The following is a 16,431-nucleotide window of genomic DNA, read 5'->3' as shown; positions in this document are numbered from 1 at the left end:
CCATACTTACACCATACGGAAAATAGAAATAAATTGTGCGGTATCTCACCGCATTCTCATCGGTGTCATCAGTGTCACGGTCTGTTCTGTACCGAGCGGAAAGATATCACGTCTGGAATGAACTGGTTCTGGTATTTTGAGGTGACCGAATATATTGTCGCGAGTAAGATTGATCTTTTCGAAGAAAAACGATAAATTATTAAGCGTATAAATAATCTAATATAAATATATATATATATATATACACATATATATATATATATATATATGAAGGATGACATATAATGGCAAAAAATTACAAGAAAGAACTTTGAATATAAATATATCTTTTGTTTTCTTAAGCAAAAAGGACTATCGTGTTTTGTTGGCTAAACTTTGGAATTCGATTAATGGAAGATTGTCTGATTTTTTATCTCCTATTGGCAACCATTTACAGCGTATTTTCTTCGTTTCCTGACGAAATGAAATAAATCTATGGTACTGAGATTTTTTTTTCAATGTAAGGTATTGTTGTAAAAACTTACAGATTCTATTACGACCCCATGCTGATCGAGTTTGCATATTTCGTATTTGAAAAAAATAGTATGTTCAGTTTCGCTTACGTACAGAGTTCTTTCATGTTTACCTTTAACAATACGAAACTCGGAGGTTTTTGTAATAACCACGTCTGTTATTAACCCAATCCATGTAATATTTAATAAATCTATAGAGATCGTGAATAAATGAATTATTAAATGATTACATATATTACTATTAAATATTTTATTAAAGATTATATTGATTGAGTAATATATATGTATACATATATTTTATATACCATTATGAGATGTGCGATCTATTGTCACATTTCCTTGGCTCAGCATATCGTGTGCTTTATTCAGAAAATAATAATCATTACCAGTAAAATTCAGTTGATTTTTTCCACTCTCGGAAATTATCTACAAACACATTTAGAAATATTCGGGAAATGATCAACTAAACAATTTGATTAATGCTGGGCTTTTAATAAATTTATAATTTTATGAATATTCACCCGAAAGTGCATTTGATCTCCAGACGTTCGCACGCTATGAAATTTCTTATCAAGCCACTTGGTGTTCGTCTCGTTTTTCACCACAAAATCACGGATTGGTCCGAGTATTTTCAAAACTGGCACGGGGCGGAAACGTTTTATCTGTTTTATGAGTAATGGAAGGATAACTTAAAATATAAAGCCAAAATTATTATTATTATTATGCCAAAAATTATGATTATTATCCATTACTTGTGTGCTCGTTGGCACAAAAATATGTCCAATTTTATATGCATTGGTGTCAAAGCAATTCGGAATCGCAGTGTAATCGGATGCCCCGATTTCTTGAGCGATAATCGGTTCAATAGTATTCCAACAACAAGAGATATTTAAATTTTTAGGAACATGAAATCTTCGTTTCTTCTTGATAATTAGCATATGCTCCTCATTATTCATTTTGACATTAATTAACTATTTTGGTTATTGTTCTTTTGTGTATGTTGAATTGTGATGAACATCGTGCGTGTTTTAGAAAGAATCGATAAATTATTTTTTTTTGTCGTTAAATGCCTAACTTCTCTCTTTATTAAACAAACTTTATAAAACAAATTATTTTCAACAGTCCAATCTTTACTTTTAATTTATAAACATTTTTTTCTTTGAATTATTATCGGGAGTTCTTATATCGTTATACGATATAAGAAGAGAAAAGTTGGCTAAGAAATTCTGGAGGACGCCGGCAAATTCCAAATCGAATCGAGCGATATTGCTGTAGCCGATCGATCACGAAACTCGTTCTTTTGGTCGGCGCAAGTATAGCGGTCCAATCATTTGTAATCATTAGCGATATGGTACCGTTGGCACCGACATCTTATTATGTCATTTCGTTTCGTATCCTTTCTTTCTCACCGCAGTACGTCACAGATGTAGGTACTCCGGCATTGTTGCTGTAAACAGTATTCGACCATTATTTATTGACGCAGATAAAACATTGAATTAACTTTTATTCAGCACGGGCGAATGAAGCAAAATGTATGAATAATCGTTTTAGGCTATAACAGGATCGTACAGCTACATGAATACATGTCAGTTGTCACGTATAAAACTTCCTTTATTCTTCTTTTATCTTTGAGAATACATTATATCCGTGAATTTTAGAAGTCAATAGAAGTACACGGCATAGTAACATGTTCGATTTAAGATTCAATCATAAAAAAATAAACGACTGATTTTACGCCACGCAGAAGCGTCTTTAAATTTCATAAATCTTAGGACGCTGCTCGCTGATTCCGCACGCAATCCTCGTAGAGAAGTGCGTTATTGTTTCCGTGCAATAATATTTAACTCAAAAATTGGACTACGATAAAGAGGCTCATTTATGAATCAACCATGCTCAGATAGCAAAATATTAAGGTCATGAGATAGTTTACTTCACAATTTACACAATTTACATTTCGCGCAGTAAGACAAAAAAAATACGATGAGGCAATTGATAAAAAATTAATATTATTCTAAAATGCCTATGAATATCAATATTATTTAAATTGCTTGTCAATTTAATTTAATATTACTTTATAATATTACTTTAATTTTGTTAGAATTGCGTTTTAAGACTGAAAATTAAATTCGATGCGCAGTTTGCAGGATTCGATTTGTATATAAATTCACATCAAATTATTTAAGCACTAAAGATCCAGCATGACCATTTAAGGCTTCCACTTCCTAGTTGTTATGTATTCACATTAATAGATAATTTGTTTAATATTATTCAAAATCAATTGCAACGGAACACTTGTTGCGACTTTGAACGTAGTACAGCAAGATAGTGAAGAGAGATGTTGTAGAGCTCCTATAAGATGTGTTGCGGCTCATTGCTCTTGCAGGAAGATCCACCTGCTCGTTCTTAACTGTCTTCCACTTTGCAATTAACGAATTTTAAACTACCACTCGTCTTCAAGCATCTTCAACGTAGTGAAGCATCGTCAAAGGACAGTGAAGTGTCGTTGAAGTTGGTGCGACTTTGAATGACTGCAAAAAAAAATAACAGTCGTGAATGGATAAAGATTTACGTCTTCCTTCGTTGAATTCGTGATTACGATAAGTAATCGCGGTGCATCATCGGTACAGCGATGACGCGGTAGCAATGAGTGAGATAGAGTAAGCCTTAAATTTCCAGACCGGCAAATTGAAACGGCCCCGGGCCACATCCCGATATTGCTTATGGTACAAATTTAATAAGGCGCCTGCTGGGGCCACCAGTTACCATGCTAATATCATCCGCCATCGGCCGCGTACAACTTCTCCACCTGACGCCCGGACGAACGCGAAGAAAAAGGTGAAGGTTGGAAAAAAGGGGCAACGTGGGGCAACAGAACGTTGCGGAGAAAAGAGGGGAACCGACGGCGATGGCGAAGATGACTGCGACGGATGTGAACGACGAGAGGCACGGGACGACTCGTAACCCATAATGTTATGGCACTGCCCACCGCGAGAAGGGCCTTAAAGGGCCCTCGTGCCGGGGTCTTTAGTGCCAAATTGGTTATGCGAACGCTTTACGACACGGCGCGCCGATATTAACCGAATGAATTACATAAATTATCTTTAGCGTTACTTCGAGAATGACGACGACGACGACGGCGATGGGGCTGAGAAACGCCGAGAAACATTCATGCGTACGTCCGCGAGTTCTGCGTAGATTCAAGCGCTTCAATTGGAGCTTCAGAGAAAGATACCTTTGAGAGAATTCTCTCTTCCTTCGAAGAAGAAAACGACGCAGTTGCGAAGTTAAAGACATTTTTACACATGTTTCTTAACGATTTAATCGTACAGAACAATCTCGCAGAATTTTATTTATAATTAAAAAATTCATATTATTTCGAATTTTCTTTGGTACCTTTCCCTCAATATTGTATAATTTGCCACCGCAATTGTATATAATTGCATATTTTTAACGCTTACAACCTAAGAAAATTAATCGACAACTTCTTCCTATGCGAATTATCCTTACGTCCTTACTTCCGAGAATTCCGAGTGGAATTATGTTACGTTGAAAAGTCACGGATTCCTGCACTGAAATTCCGCAGGACTCATTATTCACTGATGCGGCGCATGCTGCTCGCGAGCATAACGAGGATAGTGTCCGCACATCACATGCGGTCCAGTCTCATCCCCCGTCATTTTATCATCCGGCGGACTGACTCTTGCGGGGTACCTACCGCACTCGGGATGCGTCTCTCGACGGGCAGCAGCGCAGTAATCTCGTGCGTCCTTCGTCATTCGTCCGTACCAAATAAGACGAGATAAAGGCGGGCGTGGGGCGAGGTAGAGACTCCTTGCAGAGAGGCGGAATCAAGTAGGGACATTTTTATCAGTCGTCAAGTACTCCGCGGGAGGTCTCCGTGCGTGCACGCACGTGCCTACGTATTCCAAACGAAAATTTTGCGAAGGTTGCACCGAAGGGAACCCTCGTTCCTCCAGGTTACGCTCTCGGCAGGTTTGGCGGTAAAGTGGAAGTCCAATGATGGAAATAACGCGGTAACAACGGTCGTTAGATGAAAAATTCAACAGCCGCCTGGAGTGTAGGGTAGCAGAGTTGATTGTTGCATGAAGGTGTAAGATAAGACAAAGATGCGGGTCGCTTAATGTCATTTGCAGGTGAAACGATGTAAGGGCCATTGCCACTGCAAGGTGCGTCGACATGTATCAAACAGTTCCACGAGGAACTTGTGTTTATATAACGATAATTGCGATTAATATACGTGTGAATATCGTATCGATAAGATCCAATTGATACATCATATGATTACATTAAAAAAAAATTCTTTATTTATGATGAGAAAAGAAAAAAATCGATTAATTTATATAAATTAATTTAACTTCAACTTACAAAGCAATCAAATTGATTACAATCTTAAGAATTGGATAGCAGGTTTTTTTAAATGATTGCTTTAAAAAATATGTCGTACTATTCGCTTTGCTGTTTAAACATAAAAAATTCAGCAATCCAATGATGTATCTCTCATTTCGACGCGTACGATGCGGACGGTTTCTTTACTTCTAAGTAAAGAACCGTGAGATTTAACGCAGATCTGGACGAGTTCTTCGACGTATTCCTGAAGGGCCTCCTCCTATTTCCGTGTCGCTCTTCGCGGCTAGCCGAGAGCAGCGGACAGCGTGGCGCGGCGTACAGCCGGAAAATTAGCATACGAAGCTGGGATCGAACGAGGTACCCCCGATGTCTCCATCGCTCGTGAAATGGATACCCCATTCCATCGCGTTCTCCTTTCAGGATTGGTTTATGCCCGTGCGAGACTTACGGCCGGGCCGTGCCTCAATCGCTGCTCGGGGAGCCAGCCAGCCAGCCGAGCCGCCTCACCTCACCTCGTGTGGGTGTTTTACGTGATATTATTGACTCCGTCTTTTGCTCTTTGTTGCTCCCCACGATCCTTCGACGAGCGAAACGTCCGGATGCCACACGACGTAACGCGCCGTACGCCGCGAATGGAAAGCGATTTATTGAACTGCTTTTTATATAGGATACCGATAAAATTCATTATTGCATTTTTAGCGCCAGTCACTTTTATGTTCAATCGGAAGCGCATTAATTGTTATTAAGATATTTTCAAATGAAATATGTTTTATGTTTACAAGTTAAAATGTTAGGTGGAACGAGTTTTATTAAATTGGTTCTTTTTGTAAGTTGAATGTAAAGAGAGGGTGAAAAAATTTAAATACGACAACTTTTTGTTTAAACTAACGTTGCAAATTTGCGACGTCATCATGAAATAATCTTAGTGCTACATTATTAGATATTAAGGAGTACCAAATCTTTTTCTGAATCCAATCTTTTTCTTAACTTCCACTTATGAAAAGGTTGCTGCAATAATTTAGATAGTAAAATATGACATAACATTTTTAATTGGCTGCAGCAATCAGTTTTTGGTTGTAGCAGCAAATTTTTAGTTGCGTTAACCTATCCGCAATGTTAATATATAATTTAGACTAAAAATTTGCTGCTACAATCAAAAACTGATTGCTGCAGCCGATTAAAAATGTTATGCCATATTTTACTATCTAAATTATTGCAGCAACCAATCTTTTTTTTCAATGTGTCGAAGTGTAAATCAATTTATTTCGGTTAGTTTTAATAAACATCGTCCATATTAACGTGTGCACCTAATAAATAATAAATTAAATTTGAATCAAATTTAATACATTTTCTTGAGTTAAATTGTTCAACTCCATTGTTTTAATCAAATTAATAATATATTGAGTATGAATAGTGATGATCTACAGATATAATTAAAAATAACTCAAATTGGATATAATTCGACATTATATAAATTCAACAGTGTATTCATGATAGTACTTGCTTACCTTGCGTTGAAGTCTCCTAACATATCTACGTACCTCGCATTGAAATCTTTATCCCGCCCGATGCATTCGATGCGTTCGAAGCTTGTGACGATTCTATCGTGTACTGTTAAAAATATCATATAATTCAATATATTTTCCATAAAATTTTATGTACATTTGCACAAAATTTAATGCATACATTCATTATATTTAAGACTACTGTAACTAAATTTATTCAGTTAAATCAGGTATGTCCAATTTGAGCTCCGGAGCTAAAACGCAAAGCCATCGACGTAAAAAAATTCGCCGTAAGATTTCGGGAACTGTAAAGTATTGATACGCATCTGAGTGACGCTTATCAACATTTTACACTCTCGAAATCTTACCTACCTTAAATTTTTTTTGCGTCGATGGTTTTGCGTTTTGACTTCAAGGGCTCAAATTGAACAGGCCTGAGTTAAATCATTCATTACTTTTCAATTACCTTACAAACACAAGCTTTCATTACATGTTACTTAAATTCATTACGAAATGTCTAACAATGCGTGGGTGCATTATCTACATGGCATGTAATCAATGATGAGCACACGGAGCATTACGAGAAAAAATTCCAATGACAAAAAGATACGTATTGTAACGTGGCAAAGCGACAAAGACGAATGGTGAAGAAACAGGACAGAAGAAGGAAGAGAGGCTACCGACTGGTGAGTTACGTTCTCGCGCGAATGTTCGCCAATTATCTCCGGACGAGTAGCCGACTCTAATTGGACTTTATGCCGGTGGGTGGGATCAGCCATGGCAATTGCAGAAAAAAGTGCCTCGTAACGCGCGCAGTGCGGGCGTATACAGGACGCACATATACATACACACTAGACTCGCTGCCATATCTGACACGCTGTCGATAATTGGTCGAAAGCCAGAACGATTTGCTCCATTAAATCGCACGGCACGAGCTGCCCAGAACTCTATGGTCCAATCTGCTCATTCGCTCGAGGTGTCCAGCCGGTTACGACGTGTCGGTTTATTACATATCCTGATCCGGATACGCGCGATGGAACTATCAAATTTACTTTTCTGACACGTAGGCTCGTTTATGGTCGTAACTGGAGAGTTATATTACCGTGACGTCTATTTGTGGACCTTTGTGTCAGATTGATGATTATGTTCGAAAAGTCGCACTCGCTAATGTTCTCATTCAGTTGATTGTTTTCCTTTCATTATACAGATTGTTATTAATGTAACGATTGTTATTATCATATTAAGGCTGGGTTTTCTACCTTTCAATAAATTTCAGCTCACTCTCGTACTTTCTTTTCTTACTCTTTTATTCTTTTATTTATTTATTAGATATTATCACATAGTTTATCTGAAGATGAAACAACCGATACATAATGGCTTTCGATTTATCTACAGTATTTACATAACTATTTATGGAATTATTCGTAGTATTCGCAAAGAATGCAGTATGAAAATTCTTATTCCTCATTCCTATTATCTTCAACCTACTCTCATCTCTCCTGTTCCTTAATGTTCTTTGCTTTTACGATTGCTCCGCGTTTCGGATTATATTTTACGGATATAACGTGCCGTGAAACCTTCGCGGAAATAGTTGCTAGCATTTAGCGCGAACGGACTCGTTTGGACACTTCCAGTCGATGGGCGCACGACGCGAGTCGTGAGATTACGGGCAGAAAATGCGAGGCGGATCGCGGCACGCAACAGGAAAGATAATTAGACGCGCGTTTATACCGCTGCTACCGGTGCACGTGCTGCGAAATTAATGCCACGCTTGCAATCCGCAAACTCTGAATAGCTGGCAGATGTTTCTGTTATCATCGTAACGAACATGATGCAATATTACTCGTTTATGTATTATATATTTCACCATATGTATTTTACACCAAGAAAAATATTTAAACGCAAAAAATACATACAATATTACATTTTATATTTTAAACATTTATTATTTTATGTAACATGATTTATATATATGTACGTATAATTTATAAATTTAATTAGAATTAAAATTGAATTTTATAAAATTACAAAAAAATTAATTTTCTACATAGTTTAGGGATAGACGGTACGTTTAAAAAAAACATTAGAAGCACATGCGTGTAACGAAATCGCTGCGACGAAAGGGAGGATGTGTGTACGAGACTATGGGCAACCGAGTGTGGTGGAACCGGGTGGAACCAATCCTTCGCTTGTTTTTGCTCCGACTGACTTATCGATATTGGCACGTTGTACGATCGTGTATGTAACTACTCTCGAGGGAGAGACAGAGTGGTCGACGGATGATAGGAAAGGGGCCAGGGAAGACGGAGGAGGTAGCTGTACGGAGGCGCGAGACTCAAGGAGGATAAACCGGCACGACTGAATTATTGCTAAGTGAGGGTAGAACTTTGACCGGCGCCCATTGTGTGTGCTCACGCGTGTGTGCATGCGTGCTGCGTGCACGCGCTTTCGCGAGGCGACAGTGATGACCCGGATGACCGACACCGAACTCGGACACGCGCGCGAAGAAAGCGTCTAACTGAAAATACCCGCGTACTTATATGTTTCTCCCACAGTACAGTCTCGTATCAGTTACAAAATTATTAATAATAAATGAATTTAAAATATCAATTTTTTAATCATTGATCAGAATACGTGAAAAGTTAGAACATACGAGTAGCAGTGCAAAAACTGAAGATCTTACGATAGAGCGTACTTTCCATTTTATCAACACATCTATCTCTATTATTCATTGAATGTCAAGAAAGATAGAATGATGTTTATATCGATTTATGTTACTAAATGGAGAGCATCCAGAATTTTGCAACGATTTTGTCAAAATGAGAGAGAAAGAGATATATTAAATATACTATTTCACTCTAATTTATACTGTTTTACTTTATAATCTTAATTAAGATTACAGAGTGAGTCAATATAAGTTAGAATGAGATAGTAAATATATAAGGAAACAGTACGTCTCTCTCTCTCTCTCTCTCTCTCTCTCTCTCTCTCTCTCTCTCTCTCTCTCTCTCTCTCTCATAAGATTTCGAAAATCGCTTGTGACTAAACTGCTATAAAATCTTTAGGAAAAACAAATCATTGCTGATAAGCTAATAATTTTCTAGTAATGAAATGATGTTTTCTATAGATATAAAAAAGGATAATTATTTTGTTAATATTTTAATTGATTAGTAGTAGTTGATTGAAAAATATAATATCGAAAATTCATGCAATATGGAAGGATAAAATGGATATTTATACTTGATCAAGGCGTCTAAGCTATTATCTACGTCATGTAGCACCCATGTGAGGTGCTTCGTTGCTTTAGGCGTCGTATGACGTCTTCTTCACCGAAGATCCGCACGAAAATCAAGCATCACGAGAAGAACACCGTCGGAGTTGCAACGGCGAGGCTCTCGAAGGAGAACGATTACGCCGATGAAACTCCAAGTTATAAAAGCGAAGAACAGAGTGTGAAAAAGAGAAAGAAAGACAGGTGAGTCTGTCTTTTTCTTTTCTTCACACTCGAATCAAGTTGCGGAGGTAGACTAACACGGAAGGTCTTATGCAGAAAGAGAATCAGGGTATGTTATTCTCTATCAAGTCTATATTACCATGCATTGGTCGATGGCACTACTCGTTGAGTGAGAAGGAAGTAATAAATCGAAGAAAGCCAGTCGAGAGAAGATACTTCTCCTTTTACGGGATATTAAGCTTCGCTATTTCGCTGAGAGCAAGAGTAATCTTACAACGTTAGTATGATTTAATTGCTTTTTCTATCATTAATTATTGTAATTTCATAATTTAAGTTCATAATATTTAATTTTAATGAAACCACTAATTTCTCTCATTTGATTATAATTAGCGCTAATGCGGAATAATAAATAGCGATTTTATTATGTAAATAATAATAGAAAAAAATGTAACAAACAATAGAAAAAAAATCCTATTTTTCGATCGAAGCTGATCTTGGCGTTTAATAATATTTATGTATAAATTTAAAATACATTTTTCAATCCTATAAATTGCGTATTAATTTGATTTGTCGAACTTGAAATGCAAACTGAAGCTGAAACATTAATATCGAATTAAATTCATTGTCAATTTAATAATGATAATAAAAAGCATTCTAAAAACCTGCAAAGAATTTATTACGAAAAATATCATCAGAATTTGAATCTGAAACCTAGAGAATTCTCGATTTTCCGGGACGAGCGTCTTATCAATTCGAGATTATAATTATATTAATTTTCTCTCTCAAAGGTCGCTGCGCAAATATTTTGATCTTTTAAAATTTCCAGAACTTTACAGTGATGGTACGTATATATTAACTGCACATTTATCGGCGAGCCTCGAGATTGGCGAACGAGTTTATTTCAAAATAAACGAAAATATTATGTAAATTTCGAAGTCAGAACCTGTGTATTAACACTACAGTTGCCAGCGGGAAGTAATAAATCCTTTTGTTTCCTTGCCTCGGGATCACAAAAGAGGACGAGTCCTGGTCCTCCTCCAAGTTGTCTCGAACGTTTTATTCATTTGACTTCTCTTTCGTAGAAGGGATATCATAACGGTACATCGACCTACTCGCGACCGGAAGTGCAAAGTAGGAGATTTTTGTCTTGTGCGTACAGCAGTAATTGTCGAATTTCAAACGCCCGCAAATATATCCGCTCAAGCCGCCTCTCTCGGATGAATTAACAATGAGAAGATTGTTCTACGTTTCTTCGGGCCGACATTACATGACATCGACGTACAAAAACAAAATATGGTTACGTCGAGATAACGTTGCAACTTGGATGATTCAAGATTATCTCAAACATGCATTTAGTCTCCGAAGTTTATTCATAATTTCCAAAGCTATTTATAATTTTGGCAGTTTTATCATCAGATATTTATTATATTCTCTCCTTATTACAAATTCGAAATAGTCATATTATAATACTGCTGTGAAAAAAAATTGCCTCCTAGATATGCAGAGCTATATCTAGAAAGCAATTCACAGTAATGCCTTCGTCGACAACACGTTATCGAGCTCTCTCATCCCACTCTCACATTCCGAACGCGCCGGTCGTTGCATACAGCCACCTGCCGCATGCATTTCTTTCTACGAAATGATATAATGGCGGAGAAGTCCGCGATGTATAATTCATGCAAACGGCGAAGATTGGCAAAGGGGAAAAAAGAGGATCGCGTAAATCTGATCGTACGGTGGGGAGATCGTATTATGTAAGAAAGCGCGCGGTGCCTCGCGAACGCTTTAATTATTTAAGTCCCGGATCTCAAGCTCGCGATTCCACCGTTTTCGTTTTCTTACTGTAGTCTTCGTAATTCAGTGCCTTCGTCTGCCGACTATAACCAGTGGCACGGTACTCGTTACTGATCCACACGGCTTTCCACGTAACCGCTAATCATACGATTATTTATTTCACTTTATTACGCGGTATTATTTTAATCGAAGCAATCGTGGAGATATTACTGCAATAGCTTTTGCATCTCTATCACATCGATTACGAAAGTTGTCATCAACTCCTTGCATTTTTCTTCCATCACGAAGATTTAATGCGTTAATACTAAATGCTATATAAATTTTTTTTAATATATTGCTTCCTTTTTAATCTACCATGTTTTTGCTTAAACCTTTCGGTTATTAAAAGATTTTAATTTAAAATGTAAAAAGGTTAGTCTGTTAATTTTAGATAACTTTCTCTCTCACAATGAAGCTTTAGTGTTCGTCTGTTTTTCATTAAGATTAAAGTGGATACGAGCAAGATCCATGTCATGCATAAAAACTTTAATTTTCTTCTTTTTTACTTGCCGTACTTTTATATAACCGCTTCGTGTCACTGATAAATCAACAAACGTCCGTCAAATTCGAGAATACTCCGTGCCGCGAAATTATACTTTCATGCTTGAATTATGTTGATTGATTTCTTATTAACAATCCCCGATGTAATTGGTAAATGAGTCGATAATAGCAGTCAAGTATATGCGAAGAAAACGAGTTTTCTGTCTATATTTTCCAAGGACGATTGAATGCAAATTCCTTGAACGCTGTGCAATTATAATCATAGTCTTACCGGGTTCTTTTTTCATCAATCTTCTAATGATCTACCTTTATCGCTTTACATCATACTCTATGAAGCATTTCCGTTGATGTCTGTTTAATCGAACGACCCTTCACAAGCGATAATGACAGAACGTCGCGTGCTTCCAAACACTTAAAAGACATCGGTCTCGCAACAATAAAAAGTGCTCGTCGAAACGAAGGACGACATGCGCTACACTGACGTCGCAGCGACCTGAAGAGAGGAGATCGGTCGGCAAGGCCTGGAGCTCGGAAAAGACTTGGAGAAAGAAAGAAGGAGAGAGAGAGAGAATGCGGGGGAAGAGAGGAGTCTCGAAGATGAAGAGAAGGAAGAAAGAGGAGCAAAAAGAAGAGGCGGAGGAGGTGAGCAAAGAGAGACAGAGAGAGACGAAAAGAGAAAGAGAGAAACGCTGATGGGATTATAAGTAATGCGCCGCAGCACGTGGCCCCGGTGGGCCCACCTCCAGGTTGTCAAACCTGTTTCTTCCTGTGTGCCATCGTCTCGAAGGCGAAGGTGCAGCGAGAGCGCGGGTGCCGCATCAACGTGTCCGCCGACCGATTTTAATATTCGTCCCAAAATCGAGCCTTTGGTCGGCGCCAAAAGGAATTCGACATCACCTTTGAGTCCAGGGCCCTTAGAGACTGACGAGCTATTCCCGTATTGCCAACTGATCTGCACAACCGGCGACCGAAGTGAGATCCACTGTCGAAACACACCCGGAGGAGCAAATAGCAACCATTAGGCGACCAACCTGTGCCTTAATGGAAAAATTGAAGATAACCACCGGCCTGCCACTCGACCACTCAACTGATTCGCTCACTCCCCCGGCACGGGAGGCGTTTTCGTCGATTACGTCAACAAACTGGCCCCGATCGCTCCTGCTCTTGGCGTGCCCGAATGCCCCGTCGAGACGCGGCCCGAGACACTCCGTCCTTACCATCGTCATTTTTTCTCATTACACACCGTGAAAAGCGACGTTGGCTTCCATTAGGCGATCCTCGCCGCAAGACGGAGAAAGGAAAGAAAAACAGGTTTGGAGAAAGACTCTGCTTCTGGATGCATTTGCAATGATCGACATTCTGCATTTTCTGCATTCTTTCAAAATGCAATTCACTGCACGTTACGTACTGGATTACTACTTATAATTAATATATGTATAACTATGTATATGTATGTATTAGAATTCGATCTATTAAAATGAATCAGTTCATTCTTGCTGAGTGTCTCCAATTAGTGTCATGGTAAAAAGATATCTGACTAAGATATATCTATAGTGGAAATTAACATAAAATCCGCCCTTATGTAATTATGTGACAGTAATATTATGCTGTTAACAGAAATTTATGGACATTTAATCACATGGACTTACGCAATGTCATAACAGGCTCAAAATGACTTTAAATAGTACTTAAACTTTTTCGAGAGCATTACCGAACGAACAGAGAATAATAAAGCTCGTTATTCAATCAAAGAAAAAAACTAGAAGCGTTTATTAGCGCGTGTGTCTACATTTCTTAAGGCGATGGTGAGGTCCAGCTCACGCTTCTCAGTCAATGACGGATATATCATTTTGCGGAGCCTCCGCTCGATGTGTGAATGTGTGTTATTATATGCGTATTTATTCGCTTTGTACGAGTGGTATTCGTGATAATTATATATACATTTCGGACACGAAAGCGATGGAAGGTCGCATTTTAATGCCTGCTACCTGGGGGCGTCCATTACTCGCGCGCGGTTTCTTCACGAAAGTGCGTCGATCTTATACGAAATGTATATTCAGACAGGCGCCGCATAAACATGTTATTATTAACATATTAGTTGCTTTTCATTTATATCAAAACTCAGATATTTCTTATTTGTGACATCATAACTCAATTGAATGCACGTTCCTTTTCATTCTGACGAGTGAGATTCAACTGAGTTTTTTACCTATAATCTGCACAACCTCGAGATAGTGTGCTTTATCGAGTTTTGTTAACTCACATTAAAAGTGAGATTATAAACCTGTATTGTGTTACGTGATAACTTTGTTATCAAGGTAAGTACACGGAGAGAATTTTTTCTTAGAGTTTAAAATATGATAATTGAAAATATGATAATTCTGGAACAATATTGTATTTCAAAGAAAAATTTTATGTAAATTTCTCTCATTTATTAATAAAACTACAATCAAATGTACAAGTTTAATTAATTTTACTGAAGTGTATAAAAAAAATCTTTAAAATATTGTATATCACAACTACCATACTTTCAGGGTAAATAAATTTTAAGAAATAATTCTGTCTGTGTAATGACGTCATTATTTGGATAAAAATATACATAACTTTAGACTCAGTATAACTTGTGTAAAAATGGGAACCTAACTATTGTCTCGCGAATTGTGGGCGCGCACAAAGATTTCTCGCCAATCGAATTATCATGCTAAGTCCTAATTAAAGAATTCATGGAATTGCAATTTCGAGATTCTCTCCAAGACGTCTCTTCATCATCCGTGTAATAATAAATGACAAGCGTTTCATTTGTAGTGTTTGCTGCGATTATCGGCCGATCGATGATGGTGATAATTACGGATCCCAGTGTTTTAGGCGAAGATGAAAGGTCGAATTTCTACCTTGGACCGTTGTCAATTATTCGTAGTTACCGCTGAACATGGCCGACCGACCGTGCAGACCGTTATAATCCTTGATTGAATGAAATCGATGTTACTCCGCGACCGGCCGGAATGTGCGGGCGAAAGAAATTCGCCGGATGAAATATGGTCGGTCTACACGGTGATTAGTTGATTTTCGGGCTATGGCGGCATTCCCTTTGCCGTCCTCTTGAAAACTTTCCCATGAGACATGATCGGTCTCGAATTTTATCTGCCATCTCTGAACCTGGGATTTTTTTAACTTATATATGTATCGCAAAGTAACATTTTTATAGTACGATCATTTCGCACAAAGGAAATATCATCGAGTTTTGAAAGATTTTGCTAAGTATTTTTAATGGGTTTTTTTTTGTAAAATATTTTTAACGATACCATCTTAAGAAGATATACAGATATGCGTATGTACTTACATAGATATTCTATAACTTATGAAGATTAAAGGAAAGTATCGCAATGAAAAGTGCATCCACGATATCAATCATTTATGCGATTGAATACTGATGACACAAATAATGTTGAAAAAAACAATTTCGATCGTAAAAAGCCAAATAGAATTATTGGATAGAAATTCTAGCGTAAACGCACTCCGTCGCGCTTGCGTCACGATGTCGGTTCGATGTCGGCAGTTTTGATTCGGGATCTTTTTAAGGGTCATCGATCCATCGATCGGTCGATCTGATGCCGACAGCAGCGACGACAAAAAAGTTACGACACTGCACAGTTCCAGTTTCGACGCCGTGTCGGCGGTAACGGCTTTGCGCTGATAGATCCGTGGGATCTGATCGCATCGATACGAGAAATCAATGCCGATTGCTCGTTTGATCGATCCGTCGTTCGACGCCGATTTCTCCACAGGTGTCCCGGGCGTCTAGGATACGTTGACGATCATTGGCGTGCTGTTTCGCGGAGATCGATGTACCCCTCTCTTATGGTACCATAGTTACAGTCCGATCTCTCTGACAGATCTCCATCGTGAAATTAGGACTCGTTGGAATCGCTCATGGAAGCCGATTCTTACTTCCGTAGTGAAAAAGCAAAAAATTGTCATAGTATTTTTTTATGTAATATCAAATCACGTATTAATCCTACAATTTGTTCAGGTCTATCTAACCCAAAGTGTATGTTCTAATTTTATTAAGAAAAAAAACTTTTCTCTGATATTTAAACTTCGTTTGTTAATATAAGAGTTTTTCTGTGTAATCATATTAATCCAAACGATTTGATCGTATAATAAACAGACCAACAGATTTAAGATGCATATTTTTAATATACAATAATTATTTTTATGTTGATATCTTTGAAGCTATTTATTTATGTACATTTAGCTT

The 16,431-nt window shown here is 37.8% G+C and overlaps 1 protein-coding gene and 1 long non-coding RNA gene across 3 annotated transcripts in view; one reads left to right on the top strand and one right to left on the bottom strand.

Moving 5' to 3' along the window:
- Positions 1-16,431, top strand: part of LOC147909831 (uncharacterized) — a 371,480-nt gene that overhangs the window by 238,636 nt on the left and 116,413 nt on the right. The gene's annotated exons all lie outside the window — the stretch shown is intronic.
- LOC105151365 (uncharacterized) lies at positions 352-1,468 on the bottom strand. Its single transcript, XM_087406541.1, has 5 exons — positions 1,265-1,468; positions 1,034-1,174; positions 818-938; positions 525-703; positions 352-453 (listed from the first exon to the last, which is right to left on the bottom strand). Exons 1-5 carry the CDS (start codon positions 1,466-1,468, stop codon positions 352-354), a joined length of 747 nt encoding a protein of 248 aa, XP_087262667.1.

This window comes from Acromyrmex echinatior, chromosome 5 (assembly GCF_024713525.1).
Source record: "Acromyrmex echinatior isolate Ae372 chromosome 5, ASM2471352v2, whole genome shotgun sequence".
In the NCBI taxonomy this organism is placed as follows: domain Eukaryota; kingdom Metazoa; phylum Arthropoda; class Insecta; order Hymenoptera; family Formicidae; genus Acromyrmex; species Acromyrmex echinatior.
Note: the sequence above shows the minus strand (reverse complement) of the source record. Positions and strands in the feature narration are given on the sequence as shown.

Coding starts and splice junctions, on each gene's coding strand:
- LOC105151365 (XM_087406541.1), bottom strand. CDS start 1,468: ATGAATAATGAGGAGCATATGCTAATTATCAAGAAGAAACGAAGATTT. Junction 1,175..1,264: donor TTGTGCCAACGAGCACACAA/GTAATGGATAAT, acceptor CTCATAAAACAG/ATAAAACGTTTCCGCCCCGT. Junction 704..817: donor AGATCGCACATCTCATAATG/GTATATAAAATA, acceptor CGATCTCTATAG/ATTTATTAAATATTACATGG.